The sequence below is a fragment of the Mus musculus genome, chromosome 4 (genome assembly GCF_000001635.26).
Source record: "Mus musculus strain C57BL/6J chromosome 4, GRCm38.p6 C57BL/6J".
In the NCBI taxonomy this organism is placed as follows: domain Eukaryota; kingdom Metazoa; phylum Chordata; class Mammalia; order Rodentia; family Muridae; genus Mus; species Mus musculus.
Window position 1 is genome coordinate 128,322,848 of NC_000070.6, and position 16,742 is coordinate 128,339,589.

The 16,742-nt window shown below is 49.3% G+C and overlaps 1 protein-coding gene across 6 annotated transcripts in view; it reads left to right on the forward strand.

The window, feature by feature from the left end:
- Positions 1 to 16,742, forward strand: part of Csmd2 (CUB and Sushi multiple domains 2) — a 581,156-nt gene that overhangs the window by 336,343 nt on the left and 228,071 nt on the right. For 5 of the 6 annotated variants that reach the window (XR_001784158.2, XR_001784159.2, XR_867884.3 and 2 more), the window contains one exon: positions 15,668 to 15,850. The exons of the other annotated variant lie outside the window; for it this stretch is intronic. Coding sequence is in view for 2 of the 5 variants with exons in the window: in XM_011240560.3 (XP_011238862.1) it covers positions 15,668 to 15,850 (183 nt within the window). In the remaining 3 variants the exon portion in view is untranslated. The remainder of the gene's footprint in view (positions 1 to 15,667; positions 15,851 to 16,742) is intronic. 6 annotated transcript variants of the gene reach the window in all.

Consider the following 16,742-nt stretch of genomic DNA (forward strand, 5'->3'; position numbering starts at 1 on the left):
TAAGAATGAGCCAGCAGCTGTTAGAGACCCTGGTCAGCACACACGGAGAGAAGTAATGGCTGTTAGAGACCCTGGTCAGCACACACAAAGAGAGGCATGTCCTCAAGGTGGCTCCCATCTCCAATACCTACTTGGTGCACCAAAGCTTCTTTTCATACCAGGACCTGTTGTGTTTCTACCCTGGGCACACAAGAAGTGCTGGGCATTCCAAACCAGAAACACAAACCAGGTCCCTTAACGCAACAACAGTGTGTTCCTGCACACATGTGTTCCTGCTAGAGGTGGTGAATCTGATACCGATGTCAGCAGGACATACCCCCCTGAGATTCTGATGGTATCCTCACATCTGGTAGTGACTAACAGTTCTTGGTATCCCCCTAGCTTATAGACACATCTCTCCTATCTCTGCCTCTGTCATCATATACATTTTTTGTGTATATGTCTTCTCATAAGGGTACCAGCAGTGTTGGGTTAGGGCACCAGGCAGAGTGCCCTCATCCTAATGGCATCTGCAAAGACTGTCTCCAAATAAGCTCTCGGTTACAGATGCAGGGATTTAGAACTGCAGCAACTCAATAGCTGATAGGAGGCCAGTCTGTAATACTAATGCTCACACTACCGTGTTACCAGAGTAAAGACGGTCAGTATACCCTTCCCTGCCTGGGAAGCCTGGGTCTAGGGGAGGCAGAGCATTGGACAGGATGCCTGGGTGACCAATGCCAAGTACAAATCCTTCCTCTGCTATTTTGCTGTTCTTTGGTGTCCATGGGCTTTCTTTGGTCTCTTTTTCTTCACTCAGAGAAACACAGTTAAACAGCAAAGGACAAGTTGTAGAGATGATGTGATTTGAGAGAGAGAGAGAGAGAGAGAGAGAGAGAGAGAGAGAGAGAGAGAGAGATAGAGGAGAGGAGAGGAGAAAGAAAGAGGAGAAAGAAAGAGGAGAAAGAATGAGGAGAAAGCAAGAGGAGAAAGAAAGAAGAGAAAGAGGAGAAAGAAAGAGGAGAAAGAGGAGAGAGAAAGAGGAGAAAGAAAGAAAGAAAGAAAGAAAGAAAGAAAGAAAGAAAGAAAGAAAGAAAGAAAGAAAGAAAGAAAGAAAGAAAGAAAGAAAGAAAGAAAGAAAGAGGAGAAAGAAAGAGGCGCCCAGCCTGGTGGTTGTAGGCCTGTGATCCCAGCTACTCTGGAGGCTGAGGCACACATCACACATTCAAAGCCTATCTGGGCTACAGGTGAATTCTATAACAGCCTAAGCAACTCAGTGAAATCCTGTTTTAAAGTTAAAACCTGTAAAGTTGGGCTGGAGAGATGACTTAGCAGTTACGAGTACTCACTGCTCTCCTAGCACCGATGGAGTCTCAAAACCTCCATTAACTCCAGGGCTGGGGGATCTGGCACTGTCCTCCGATCTCGTGCAAACCAGCCATTTATGTGGTACACACACATGTGTGCAGACAAACACACACACACAAGACAAATTACAAAACAACAACAAAAAAGGAAAATCCATTGAGCTGTGCCCAGTGGCAGAGTATCTACCAGCACGTGAGAGGCCCTGAATTCTACTCCCACTGTTAAGAGTGAGGGACAGGGATGGCTGGAATCAAAGAAGCTAGGAATACCCATAGCAGAGCCCAGGAAGTTATGCCCTGGGGCCACTCTGGACACCTGCGCAGCTGTGTGATGGGAAGAACCCCAGGCAGGCTACACACACAGGATCCTGATCCAGAACCAACAGTCACTCACTGCTGAGGAAATGGGAATGGATTTGGATGCACGTTCCACAGCATCCCCTGATTCTAAAATCCTCTTACTGTTCATCAGGAAATGTCTCTGTCCATGGGGAGTAAATGACCCCTGATATGTGCATGTCCTTACTCAGTTCATGCTTGGCCCGAGGTTTGGATAAGACATAAATACCTTGGGCCTAAATGAGATAATAGTAGTTGATAGACAGAACAGTCTGGAACAGGGAGAGCCAGTGACTTAAGTAGTAACAGACATTGAAATAATAGATAGATAGATAGATAGATAGACCAATCGATCTCAGCTGCCAGAATGGAACCTAGGCACTTCTTGTGCTTTCTTCAGCCCTGATCAGCCATTGGAGCTTAGCTGTAGAGGGCTCCATGTTGGGAAGGATTTAAGGCAATCCCCATGAGAAATGTTTGCGACCCTCTAATGTTTATATGGTGGCTGGGGAGGTGGCCTAGAGAGCACAGTCCAAATATTTGAAGATTAGTTGCACAGAAAAAGGGAATCAGATCAGTGTGAGGTGACTTTACTGAACAAGAAAGGGGCATGGCATTGCTGAGAGCCTACTGTGTGCCAGCAGCCTTATGGTCATCATCTCTGGAGCATCTAGCACCACAGACAGACTTGATGCAGCTCCAGGGAGCAGAGGACAGCACTGACGTGTTCCTCTTTCTTTTTTTGTCTTTGTTGCTGTTTTGTTTCTCCCTGTCCCAACTTCTTCTTCACTCCTTCTAAGCCTACATTCAAGAGAAGATTCATAACTAAATACCAGAAAAACATTACCTCATCTCATGCAACTCTTTCAACGCAGAGGTTAAATAACCTGGCTGGAGTCACACAGAAGTCCAGGAAGTAGCATTGGGATTTGAGGTCATATCTCTCTAGCTTCAAAGCACATGGTTTCCCCCTATACTGAAGGCTTCCCAAAGCTACTGAATTTTAATCCCTAATAAATTCTTTATGGAAGCCAAAACTTTGCCCCAATCAGGTGGACTGTATAGCAGAAGCCTGCAGTCCAGGTCACTGGAGGTTGGAGGTGTGTTCGTTAGCTCCTGTTTCTGTTCCAGTCATCCAGGATTAATTAAACACCTGCTGTGTAGGCCAGTTCAGTGCTGGGCACTTCAGTCATAGCTGTGAGCTTCCTGGCTGTGGTTTCAACATAGCTGGGAGGTTGCCTGTCAGAGACTAGTGTCATCAGGACTTTCCAGACCCGTGACTGATTAGGAAGGACACTCTGTCTCTTTAGGGGCTTCTCCAACCATCCTGGCTGTATCAGGTTGTGTATAGCAGGATCTATCATAATCAAATAGACTCCGGAATTGGATCAGACCCGGTGAATGTCAGCATGCTTCCTGAACCACAATCCCAGGCACGCCATGTGGTCTCTATGAGCTTCCATTTTCCCGCTCACATAACAGCTAACAATGGGGGGCCTCAGAGCTGCTCTGACAGAGAAATGATATCACAGAATATCCCTGGCATGATGTCTGCCACCAAGACGGTGCCTTCCTCTTAGAGTCCCCAGTGTTGTCTCCACCGGTGTCCCTCAGGTTCCTGCCTCTGGCCCAGACCTGGATGTACCTCCTATGGCCCTTGTTTGCTCCCAGATCCTGGTTTTAGGATCTGCTTCATTCCATACCCCCTCGCTCTCCAGGCTGGATAGAAACCAGCAAGGCTCCTGGCAGTCAAAGGTCAATATCAGGTGTTGGAGTTTTCGCTGTTATGGCAGAGCACCTGACATAAAGCACCTCCAGAAGAAGGATGGTTTCCAAGGATTTAATGCCCAGGTCTCTGCTGATGCCAGACTTGAGGAAGGCAGAACCCTGTGGGCATGGGAGGGTGTAGCCAAGACAGCTCATTTCACAGTGGGCAGAAATCACGGAGTCTGGGAGAGCCCTGGAATAAGCTGTCCTTGTGGGTTCACCTCTGACTCTACTCCCAAGCCTTCCAATACCTTCTGAAGGGTCCCAAGAGACCGGGACCCTTCAATGATGGAGCCTTACAGGAGGGGCACAGAGGGGCAGAAACCCAGTCACAGAGTGCCATGGGGCATTATGGAGCTTTTGAATTTGGTCCAGTCAGCTGGACCACCTTTTCCTCCATCCCTGGCCTCTGCCTGGATGATGTATCTGAGGACTGAGACCCATCTATCTTACACCTCTGCTGATATCAAAAGATGGTAGATTGAGCCCCTTGATGTGACTACACTGCCAGATCCTGGTCCAGCACATGCTGCTATTCCTTCCCACTAGCTTCATGGCTCCCTGTTGCTGCCTCTTAGGGTCTGTCCTCGCAATTGGTCACACCAACTCCCCAACTTTAACTTGAAGCTAAACCCTGCCAGCTGCCCATCTGTTCCGGCTTGCAGCTTTGTTGTTGCTTGTGTTGCTGGCTTCCCCTCTGACACCTCAAACCAACCCTCTCGGGCTAGTCAGCCAAGGTCCCCAGAACAAAGTGGCACAGAGCAGCTGGCTGGACCACTGGGTGGATATGCTTTCTAATAGAAGTGGATGGTCCGGGTTTTACACAACTTAGTGTCTAGTGAGTGCTCTCTTCTGGCTCAAAGGCAGCCACCTTGTCCCCATGTCCTCATGCAGCTTTTCCCTAGAGAAAGCATGAACTCTCTTCTGTAAAGACAGAAGTCCCAATAGGCCAGCCCCCTCTTCTGTCCTCATTCAACTTTAAGGACTTCCACAGAGCTCCACCTTTAAGAACTATCACCCTGGAAGCTGAAGTTATCAGTAAACCAATTGGGGAGCGTGAGTGCTCAGGTCATAGAATCACCCCAAAGTAGGTTCCCCCATCTCCACCCTTCCTCCCACCCCCCATATCTCGTCTATGCCCCAGTGTTGGTGGACATCAGCATCACCAGACCTCGCCTCAGTCTCCTCAGTTTCCAGATTCCTGCAGTTCTCCCTTGACTGCATCCCCCCTCTCACCGCCATGATCCAGCCCTCCATCTTCCTCTGTTACTGACTCTCTGATGGCACAGGCCTCCCACCCAGCACTCTTCCCTCCCCATCTGCCACATGGCACATGGTGATCTTCCAGACTCCAAGTCTGGCATAGTGTTCTCCTACTTGAGGGAAAACAAAAAACAAAAAACAAAAAACAAAAAAAAAACCAAAAAACAAAAAACAAAAGCCAGCCTTTAGTGACAGCTTCCCGGCTTCTCGTTGACTTCAGTAGGACGTCTTGCACACAGCATGTGAACTCTTCATAAACATCCCTAATCCACAGTCTGGCTCCTGGGAGTCCACTCAAGGCAGAGGTCGCCGCTTCTCCCCGTCCCTTACAAGGCCTCATCTAGAACACGCGCTCAGAAAAGCTTTGAAGACTTCAGTTCTGATGACTTTACCCAGGCACATTCGGATACCCTCCTTGAACCTTCTGGTTTCCTCTTCTTCCCCCTTACCACACGGTGCACAGGTACCAAGCATCAGGCATTCTCCTTGTCCCTTGGGCTTCTGGGTTAGGCAAACCAAACCCAGGTTACAGTGAGATTCTTCCATGGCCCCTGGGATGAGCCAGTCCCTTCATTGGTGAACCTGAGTTCTCTTGTCCATGGAGAGGCATGGGTAACTGGTAGGATTGCTAGGGCTCTCAAAGACTTGGTACCCTGAAGCACCCAGCGTGGACCTGGCATTTAAGAACCAGTAGATTGAAATCTGCTCTCTCCTCCTTCCTCCTTGGGCCTGTGGCGCTTCCACCCTACATCACTGCTCAAACTGTCCATGTTTATTACATCTGCCTACATGCTAGCCTCCTGGTTCAAGCTTCAGAGAAATCCCATGCCACATAGATAATATCTTAGTCTAGGCATGAGAGAATAGCCTTATACGGATGCCCTATGGGGTGACATCAGACATCTGAGTACAGCGGCAACATCTATCACTTCTACTGAGCCCTCTGGACATAGCTGGCTCCTTTGCTTCATCCCTTAGGGCAGGGGTGCTACTCTGGGGCAGGCAGGCAGCCCTGTAGCCTCCCCATGTTAGGAGTTCCTCCCTACCCCAGGGCTGGAGAAACAGTTGCTGCGCAAACATGAGGACCAAGGTTTGGGTTCCCCCAGAGCCTACATGAAAGAGCTGGGCATGGTGGGGCACAGTCATAATCCAAAAGCTGGGGGAGAAAAAAGGGGTGGATCCCCAGGGCATACTGGTCAGGAAGCCTAGCAAAATCAGTCCAAGTGAAGGAGAAAGATCCTGCCTTGAAAAGGTGCACAGCGGCCTGAGGAACAACACACACACACACACACACACACACACACACACACACACATACACACACACACACACACACACTACTTGAGCATTTATATACACCAGAAGAAAAAGAAGAAATTTTCCCCTCCATTGTTAAAAGCTTAAGCTCTAGTGGAAAAACTGGAACATTTTTTTTTTCCTAATCTGTTTGTCATCCTTCCAGCTTGGGTAGAGGAGGAGGCTCGGGAATATCAGAGCCCTCCGAGCCTCAAAACACAGTCTCCCTCCATGGGGGCGCCAGCTGTGGGAAACCCATTCACAGTTGCGATTGCTTCGCTTCCCAGTAGAACCAGAAATATTTAAGGAACAGGCAATTAGCACTTACCAGAAACATTATAAAATTACACACAACTTGCTAACAAGTTTTCACATCACTCTGGATGTCTCTTTGCTTCCTGACTGGAGCCTAGGATCTGGCAGCTTGATGCTCAATCTGGGAGGTTGACCCAGGGGAGGAGCAAGTAGCCGCCCCACCCCCACCCCACCCCCCGCATCTTGATCCTGAGGATGGAGGTGAAGAGCAGGGAGGATCATTCAGGAAGGATGCCCAGGGACTCGTGACAGAAATGAGATCATCTGTTGACTCATGCCCCTGAGGTCTTATGATGTATTAGAGACACCATTCAGGACACCGAGGCTGTCTCTGCCCTCACCCACTTTGTAGACTGTTTTCACAAGCATGGGGTAAGTGTTAGAAGATGGGGAATCAAACAGAGTGGCCTATGACCTTACTTGAGGGCACCGGGGAAATGAATGGAAGTGCTTAGGGGACCTGATGTCAGAAACTCAGACTACTTTGAAGGACACAGAGGAGGGGATGTCAGACTCGCCTGCGAGAAGGGACATGTTGGCTGGGAAAGATGGCTTGTTGAGGGGGTGGGAGACTGGGGAGATGGCTCACTAGGCAAGTGCTACCCTGAAGTCATGGGCATCTTAGCTTGGATACCCAGAACCATGTAAAAGCTGGGCACAGTAGCTCATCTATAGTCCTGACAATGAGGAAGCAGAGACAGGTGACTCCCTGCCAACGAGCTAGCTTTACTGAACCAGTCAAGACTGAGTTCAGTGAGAGACCCTGTCTCAGAAAATAATATAGATCATATCAGGAAGACACCGATATCAAACTCTGGACTACACACAAGGGTGTTCATACATGCACAGTTGCACATGTGTTCATGCACAGGATTACACACAAGCATGCCCACAAACATACATGTGAAGATGTACACACACAGAGACAACACACGCACAAGACATTTCTAAACATTAAACTACCAGAATCAGTTTTGATAGTGAGTAGCAAGAAGGTGCCAAGACTGCCTCTGAGGGCAAGGCTCATGTCCCCTTTTCTGGCACCTAACTGAAGAAGGGCACAGGAGCACTTCCTGAGAGAGGCAGCATTGGTCCAGGCTTCTAATGAAACCAAAGGCAATGACTGAGCAGAAACAGCTCCACTCCCTTTAGGGACTCATTGGCCCTGGTCTCGCCCAATGCTAGGTGCCTAGCCAGCTCAGCTTCTCACCTGCTATTTTCAGAATAACCTTACATGTTACCTAGTTCCCCCAAACTCCTCTTTCTGGTACTTAATGACACTCCTCTGGGCCCTGGCCCCATCATAAGTGAGATACCTGCATTTCAGAAATGCTACCTGGATATCTAAGACGTTAAATATTGATTAGAGCCAAATACAACACCCGGAGTGTAGATCACCGTGGCAACAGGGCACAAAAGGAGCTCCTGCGTTGGCCTAATGAGTCTAAGGAGGCCCAGATTGGATGTACTTGGACTGACACTGGAAGATGACTCTGTCTGACAGACAAGCAGGGGGTGTTCATTTTAGAAAGAGCAGACAGCCGGTGCCCAGTTCCTGCGTGGGCAAGCTGGCAGGGCTCTGCAAACAAGAGACCATGATAACAATGAGGAAGTGCCACCTCGTTGCTGGATCTGTGCCACGTTCCAGGCATCTTGGCCGTCAACTTATACACACATAAGCTTGTTTAGTCCTCAGAGTGACTGGTCAGTAGAGCTGTTATTACAATTTCCATTTTATGCAAAACAAAATCTAAAGGTCAGAAAGGACTGGCAGTGTGGTCTGGGGAGTTAGATGGTTCAGTGGATAAAGCTCTTGCCGGGCAAGCATTAGGACCCGAGTTCAGATCCCAGAACCCACACAAAGCTGGACACAGCAGCACTTGTCTGTGATCCAAGCATCTCTCTGGCAAGATAGGAGGCATAAACAAAAGAATTTCTGGAAGCTCACAGGTCCGCAAGTCTGACACATAGAAGAGACAAAGAAACTGTTTCAAACAAGTTGGGAGGCAAGGACCAAAACCCAGGCTTGTCCTGAGACTTCACACCATGTTCCATGCCATGCACATCCCCACACAAACACACACGAACACACCGATTTTTTTTATATATAATAACAATGTGATCCAGGCCTACTACATAGTATCAAAACCAGGATTCAGGTTGAGTATGCTGTGGTCTCACAGCCATCATTACATCACGTCACCTCCCAACAGGCCACTCTGCTTCCTGATACACCAACTCCAAGGTGGGTGCTGGCCAAAGATGAGACCGTGGGGAAGGGGGAGACAAAAGCTCGACCTAAGAAGGAGGCAGAGCTTTAACCTGAAGACTTTAGGAAGCTGTGAGAAAACTGAGCAAGAGACAGTATGACCTAATAGTAAGGTTTTGTTGTCGTTGTTCTTTGGTTTTGGTTTTTCAAGACAGGGTTTCTCTGTGTAGCCTTGGCTGTCCTGGAACTCACTTTGTAGACCAGGCTGGCCTCGAACTCAGAAATCTGCCTGCCTCTGCCTCCCGAGTGCTGGGATTAAAGGCGTGCGCCACCACGCCCGGCTTAATAGTAAGTTTTTAATGATCTTGTACCATATCAAAGAATATGGTGTAGAGCAGAGTGGTAGAGAGCCACCAGCTGCCATCCCAGTTGGGATACTATGAAGCCTGAGTTAAGACAGAAGAATTGGGGAAACAGGGTGTCAGGTTGTTCAGAAGAGCAGCTGAGAAAGGTCCTGCTGGAGTGAGGGGAGGGAAGAGTCTCCACGAAGCCTCCCCAACACATCCCTGACTGAGTTCTCCTAGACAGGGCTCAGAGGTCAGGCAGCTCTGGATCTTCAGTGCTCACTCAGCCGGGCATTTGGCACAGTAAACACCTGGTCTACCTTGTGCATTGCACCAAACATCGGCTGTGCTCTAGCAGAGATCCACGATGCCCGAGCAATCCTGGTCTGCTTCCATAAAGCTTTTCCTCCGGGGTGGGCCAACAAGAAGCAAGGAGACCATGGAGCTGGTACAAAGAAGGTTGTCACATTGAGGGCTTAGCTTATCCCTGATGCCCAAGACGGTGGTAGATGCCAGGTGGGGATTATTGGTGGTCCCCTTTCCCACAGTAATGTCCCCAGCGTCCAGGACATTAACCAGCAGAATACATAGAAGACAAGCTACGAGGGATATTTGGCGCCATGAAGGGAAAGAGCAGCAGGTTGAGAGAAAAAGTGGGCAGGTGACATCTAAGGTGAGGCTGAGGCAAGTGTCTTGGAGGAGGTGACCTGGGGTGACCATATGAAAAGCAGGAGAGAAAGTTCTAGCTTGGGTTGAGGCCCCACAAAGAGCAGACACAGCAACGCTATCTGGACGGGCAGCAGAGAGCAGTCCAGGTTGGGCCCCCGACCTGCCACCCCGGCTCCCTCCAAGTGGTTTCCCTTCCCAGAGCACATCAAAGGCCTCAGAATACAGAGAGAACACACGATCCCATCCCTTCCGTGCAGACATTGTCATAAAAGAGGATTCCAATTTAGTGTCTGAAATTGAAAAGCCCATGAAAGACGGGGTAAAACCTGAGAGTCTAGCACAGATGACAGGGCTAAAACAAGCAAACAGGAGGGAAGCAAAGACAACAAGGCCAGTCCCCTCCCCCACGGTGTGCAAAGACACCTCACACGCAGACATCTGAGGCCCCCTGTCTTGCTCTCAGTGGGCCAAAGGATCAGGGTGGGTATACACTTACAAAGTGAAATTGGGTTAAATCAAATGATGGGGAGCTGAAAGGCTGACTTCTTTTCTCCAAGTCAAAATTGCATTGATCTATTTATAATCCTGGGTGCCGACATCAGAGATGGTAGGTGTTTGGCCAGGAGGGGTCTTTACTCCAGGCAGAGGCTCACAGGAAGCCTCTAACAGCAGGCAGAGCCTCCGTTTGTTTCTATGCCTCCAGTTCTGTGATGGGCTTGGGGAGAAGACCCAGGACAGAAATCAGCCCCCCCCCCCGCTCCTCTCCCTTAGAAATAGCTCCCCAATTCTCAACCCTACCCTCATTCCTCATCAACCCACCTCCAGGTCTGAGCTCTTCAGACAGCTCATCTTCGCTACCTGGCCCTTTGTAAATGCTTCTTTGGACCTGTCTTCCTTGAGGTGGGCACCATCAACATCCTCCTCCCCCTCCTCCCCCTCCTCCCCCTCCCCCTCCTCCCCCTCCTCCCCCTCCTCCCCCTCCCCCTCCTCCCCCTCCCCCTCCTCCCCCTCCTCCTTCCCCTTCCCCTCCCCCTCCTCCTCAGGGCTAACAGCTCCTTCCCTCACATTGGAGGAGGCGCCTGAGGTCCATTTTCCTCTACGCTGTGTGCTCTTCTCCTTGGGCGCCACACACCCTTCAGCCCCCTGCTTCCTCCTCATCACTGCCCCCTGTTCTCTGCTTACCCCATGTTTTGCCACCTCCTTGTCTCTCATACCTCAGTCTTCTCACTTCATCTCAGGTATGGATCCATTCTCCATCTCTGCTGGTCTCCAGGGCCATGCCACCTGCTCTGGGGCATTTCGTCTGTTGGCACTTTCTCTTATCAGCCAGCCTTGTTCCCATGGTTATCTTTCCCTTGGACTCACTATCTCCGCCCTTAGCTCTCACCCTCATCCTTTCCATCCTTACCCCGTACCCTTGTCACAAAATGGGATTCCATTTTAGTATCAGAAATCAAAAAGCCCAAGAAGATGTGGCAAGGTGGGGTGGAGGTTGTAACCCTGGCTACCTCTCAGCCACTGCTGTGCCAGAAGTGTCAGCTCCTTTGCTTCACTGGTTACATGGCTAACGCACAGTCAGGTCCACCACCCCTTTCGGGTCTACGTGAGCAAGGCAGGCAGTGCTGCCAGATAACAGGTCCATGGCTGTCCACTGAGCTTCAGTCTCCTGTTCTCTAGAGAGACAGCTTTAAAAGCTTTAAAAGGACTTGTCAGTATCCAGTCTTGCTTCCCATGACAATTACCTCACTTTTGACAAAGACCTTGACCTCCTGCTCCACCTGAAAACTCATTGCTACACTGTCCTCATTCACACCTGTCAGTGACAAGTCTCTGCCCTGGTCACTAAGGCCAGCCGACCAGTATCCACAGGGTTTCTGCTGCTTCTCCCTCTGGAGCCTCCCGCTGCCCTTCCCTGCTCTCCATAGCCTCTGAGCCATTCGGTCTCCATCAACATCCCCTGCCTCCCTCTCATTCTTCCCAGAAATTAAACTATGGCCAAGCTCATTCCATCTTTAGAATATCCTAACCACCATCCAAAGGTGGCTACCTAAGAGTTATGACCTGATCTTTTTCCTCTCTGCTAAAAAAAAAAAAAAAAAAAAAAAATGCTTTCTTTGAAAGTTCTCTGCTCTTTCTATTGTGCCATCTTCCCTTCCCACTGGGCACATGGTATCTCATGATACTGGTCCTCACAGCATCCACAATGGTCACTCTTTAGTCCTTTGCTTTCAGCCCCACTCTTAATTTCCCTGTCTATTGATCTCCTTAGCTCATCTTCCTCCAAGCTCTGTGACATCCTCCCAACTTGCCTTGGGAGATTCTACTCTACTACTGCTCCCCCAAAGCGACATCTCTTCTCACCTTGCTTGGTTGGTCTCATACTTCTGGCTCATGCACAAGTTACATTTTCAAATTCTGTACTTCTGCCCTACACTTGATCTAGGTAACTGTTCCATAGTGGAAATTCCTCAAAACACAGCATGCCTTTGTGAACCTTCATGCGGTCTCCTGCTTCCTGAGTTCTTGTCTGAGTACGCCCTTGTGGTCAGGCCAAAACTACAGGTATGGTAGACCTTGGCCCCTCCCTTACGCCTACATCCTTATTCTTTGGGACAGCTGGTGGCTTCTTCAGAGTCCTCACATCTTCCTGGTTCTCTCCATTCCCTCTGCCTAGACCCAGTGTATGATACCATCAGAACATCTCCCAGCAACAGAGGCTCCACAGAAGCAGAGCATCTATCCACCCTGGTCCGAACTGTATTTTCTACCACCCACACTAAACTGACAGTCCCAATATTTATTAAGTGAACAAATATGAATGCTCTCCTAGCCTCTAGCCAGCTACTCTTAGATCATTCCCTAGACAGGAGCCAGAGTGAGCCCCACACATACAAGTGTGTCCTCCCAAGTAAAGTAGGGTCCTTTATCAGCTTCCATTACTGAGTATCTAAAGTCCAGTCTTGTTCATATATTGAGAAGGCCCTTGTCTTACCTGTTACATGGGCTGGTCTTGCCCATCAGAGCAGTTCCCAGCCTCGTCCCTATCCACCTTTCAGTAGGCAGGAGCATGAGAAGCGGTGATACCTGAAGCCAGCACCCTGCCTGTGGGAATCAGATCCACCACTTCTGAGCTCTGTGACCTTTTGTAGTCTGTGCCGTGTGTCTTTGTGCTGGTTCCCCCTCCTGTAAAATGGGGAGGAAATAGTACCTTCTATTAGAGATTCTGTAAGGGCGACATGAGTTAATCTATAACGTGCTCACAGTGGCCAGGGGCTGGAGTCAGTGTGCAGACTGCTAATTCCATAAATGAAAGGTGGTTGTGGTAGCACTGACTCTGCAGGTTGTTCACGGACAACCTACAGACCACTGTACAATCCTGCATCTGGGACTTGGTTTCTTCCCTTCACCCCAGGAGCCACCGCCAAGCCTTTTACCACTGTCTCCTCTGTGGTCTTAGGCCTCAGCACAAAGCGTAACTTCTCAAAGAAGCGTTCTCCGGCCCAGGGCTGGGATTCCATGAGGTGGGCAAGATGCTGACTCTAGGCACATGATTTGAGAGTGGGGCCCCAACTCAACTTTTAAGATAAATAGCATTTAAGACAATATTTTTAAAATGAAGATTAACATAAAAAAAGTCATGGCTTTAAATAAAAAGCTGTGTTTTAGTTGAAGACAAGCTGAGATGACAGGATGAGGGTAAGAGGGGAGGAAAGCCGTCCAAGTACAAGGCTGGCATCAGCATTGGTTTTAAATGGTACATATGTTAATTATGATCTTCTTAAAGAGACACTATAACATGTTACGATTGAGCTGTCAACAGAATAATTATAATGAAAAGAATTTGTCTTACGGAGTCCTGGAGGCACTAAACACTTTGTGTGCCTTGCTCTCAGCATCCTGTCTTCAGCTGAGACCCCATGTCATAGACCATGTTTCCTCCTCTGGATGTTCCAAGTTGACAAACTATTTCTATCTCCAGTGTCTGGCATAGGCCCCATCACACAGCAGGCACTTACTATATGCCTGCTCTTTCCTTGCTGATAGGGAGAAATTAGCCAGGTGTGGTTATGTGGAAAGAGAATTGACTACAGAGTGGGGGCTGAGAAGACCATCCCCATCCCAAAACGCATGCCCTCTTGAGCCAGTCAGAGCCTCAGACAAGCTGAAGGCAGTCACTCAGGCAGATGCGCCCTACTCTTATATTTTGTATGGCGGGGCCTCACTAGGGAACCTTAAATATGGGCTCTGTCTTCCCATGCCAGGCAATGTTTACTACCATTGCCCTGACAGTTCTTGCATCCCAGAGAACATGTTTGGGGACACTGGCAGAAGGTGGGTTCTGATGTTTATTTCTTCAGATCCCTTTGTCACATGGGGCCTTTCTTCCTGTCCTTTAAATGACTGGAGTTCTAGAATCTAAAGCAACCCCTTCCTTGGATGATTTGGTGTGGCCCCATCCCTGTCCCTTAGCATACACAAAGCCATCTGCAAAGGAACCTGAATATGTAAGTTCAGCCAGTGTGTTTGTGTGCGTGTGCGTGTGCACGAGCATGCGTGCACACATACGAGAGCTGATTTGTACTGGAGATTGCTTGGTGCTTGCACATGGTCATGCTGACCCCTACATTCTAGGATCCCTAATGCTTGACTTGGAACACACAACTTGGAATGAGGTCCTCACACAGAGTGCTTTGTCCTGGCTGCTCTCAGCAGAGAGCAAGAGACTTGGGGGGAGAGTGTGAACGTGACCATCAGGAGCCTACGCATCAGTGAGTGAGCCTGTGTGGTCAGTTCAGAAAAACAGTTCAGCTCCTAGCAAGAAAGCTTTATCAGAATCACACAGTGACTTCTGGAGACCTTGGCTCCTGACCACTCGTAATGACATCCTTCTGCCTGAGAGTCCTGGAAAGCTACCAACACTTCCCTCTCAGAGAATCTACAACCTGCTCTCCCAAACCACAGGCCTCTCTTAGTCTTCTTTCACCACCAGACATTTTCTCAATGACTTCCTGTCTCCTTGTAGGCCATCTTCCCCCTTAGAGGGAGCTCCTCCTCCAACCCCAGCCCCCTCTCTCCCTCTCATAGCACAGAGCTGGGCAAAGGGTAACTCAAGAACCCCTAAAGTTGCAGCCAGGACAGACTCCTTGCCTGAAGCACCTGGGTCCTTGCTGACTCGTGGGGAGTAGGGTGGGGGGCCCTAAGCTGCTGAGATCCACCAGGCTGTGCTGTCTCATCCCCCACCCCCCAAGGCTGACTCAAACTTCAAGTGTACTTAATGGGTCGTTTGGTTTTTTTTATCCATTACTGTTTCAAATTGAATCTACCAAAAAGTTTTTTGAAAGGCTTCTGTGTCAGAAGGTAGCCAGTATTGATTCCCATTTACCCTGGCTTGCAAGGAGGGCAAGGCAGCACAGGGCTTGTCTGCGCTCACAACACGGGCGGATGGGCCATTCTTCAAATCTCTCCAGCAGTGTTCACAAGTCAGATGCAACGTGCAACCCAGGCAGGATGTCAGCAAACTTTGGGACTTATTAGCTCCTGGAACAGGTCTAATGCAGAATAGAATTAAAGACTGAAAGGTTTGTTTTGTTTTATTATATCAGGGGGACAGTGCCCACCTTGCTGGGGCTCCGACCATGGCAATGGGGCTTGAGACATGGCTTGCCCACATCTCTGACACAGCAAGAGGCTAAGAGCTCAGGCCAAGTAGAACCAGAAGCAGATATCCCTCAAGGCTCTCTCTCAGCAACCCACTTCTGTTAACCAGGTTACTGGCCCAGAAGCTTCACGACCTCTCAAAACAGTGCTACCAGATGGGGACTCCCGAGTGCTCAAACACATGAGCCTGTGAGGGAGATTTCACATGCAAGACTCTAACACCCATCTTTCATGGACGAAGATATCCAAGTCTCTGAGATATAGCATGTGAACAGAGAGTCATGGGCGTACGATAACTGAAGGCCCTATTGTCCTAGGGACACTGTCCTACAGAATTTATGAATCCCATGTTCTAACTCATTGTAGGATAGCAACAGAGCACACAGTGGGGAACACGTGTTGTCAGGACAGATGTAACGTCACCTTCTCTGTCTCTTGTTTTCTGTCTTCTTGTCTTTCAGAGATCGAACAGGGCAGTTGTGGAGACCCTGGCATACCTGCCTATGGCCAGAGAGAAGGCTCTCGCTTTCGCCATGGTGACACGCTCGAGTTTGAATGCCAGCCTGCCTTTGAGCTGGTGGGGCAGAAATCAATCACGTGCCAAAAGAATAACCAGTGGTCGGCTAAGAAGCCAGGCTGTGTGTGTAAGTGAGCAGGGTGGCCACTGAGGGGGCTCCCTGGTGAGGCAGGCTGGATCTGGAACTAAGGTCCTGTCCTTGTAAACCTACAGTGGGTGTCCACAATTCCATTTGGGGTGGTTTCTCTTGTCCCTAGAAAGGTGACTATCTAGGTCCCCACATCTAATGTAGGGTACAGCTCTTGATCTTTGTAGACCTTCTTTGACATAGTGTAACCATCAATGATGACCCTTCAATGCAAGGTAGAGATGGCTGAGCATGGCCCATGGAGGTCAGACCAAGACATTCCTCCTCACTCTTGTCATCACCGCGACACGATGCTATTGTGGGATGGGCAAGATGTCTCTAAGTTCCTAGGCAATGTACCAGGCTTGGAGTGCTACAGGGATCAGAGAACTTGGGGAGGGGAGTGTTTCCCATGATCACACCATCTCTTGTGGCGTTAGAGATGAAGGAGAGCTCCCTCTATCCTTGAGTGGCTGACCTTTTGTGGGGGACAATGGATGTGAGTGGTCTGTTCTATGGAGATAAGAAGGCAGCCCATCATCTTTCTTGTATGTGTTGGACATACTTTGTGGCACGACAAACATCTCACTGTTTGTTAGTCACAGTGAGATTCTAAGTGCAAGGGGCTGTTGGTGATGGGGGTTGGGAGCAACACAGTTGGTGTCAGGAAGTCTGAGGTTCTAGCTTCTCTGGGCTGTCTTATCCTAACCTTCTTATCTTAGCCTTCGACACTCAACTCCTCCATCTCTTTCCTTGAATTCTCAGGGGAGGGCACTCTGTCTGACCCTCCAATCTTCCATCCACCATAGTGGACAACTCAGGACTTCTGAATTCTGCATGCTGCAGACTAAGAGTTCTTTGGGGATGCGGGTGGGATCTTGGTGATGAGAAT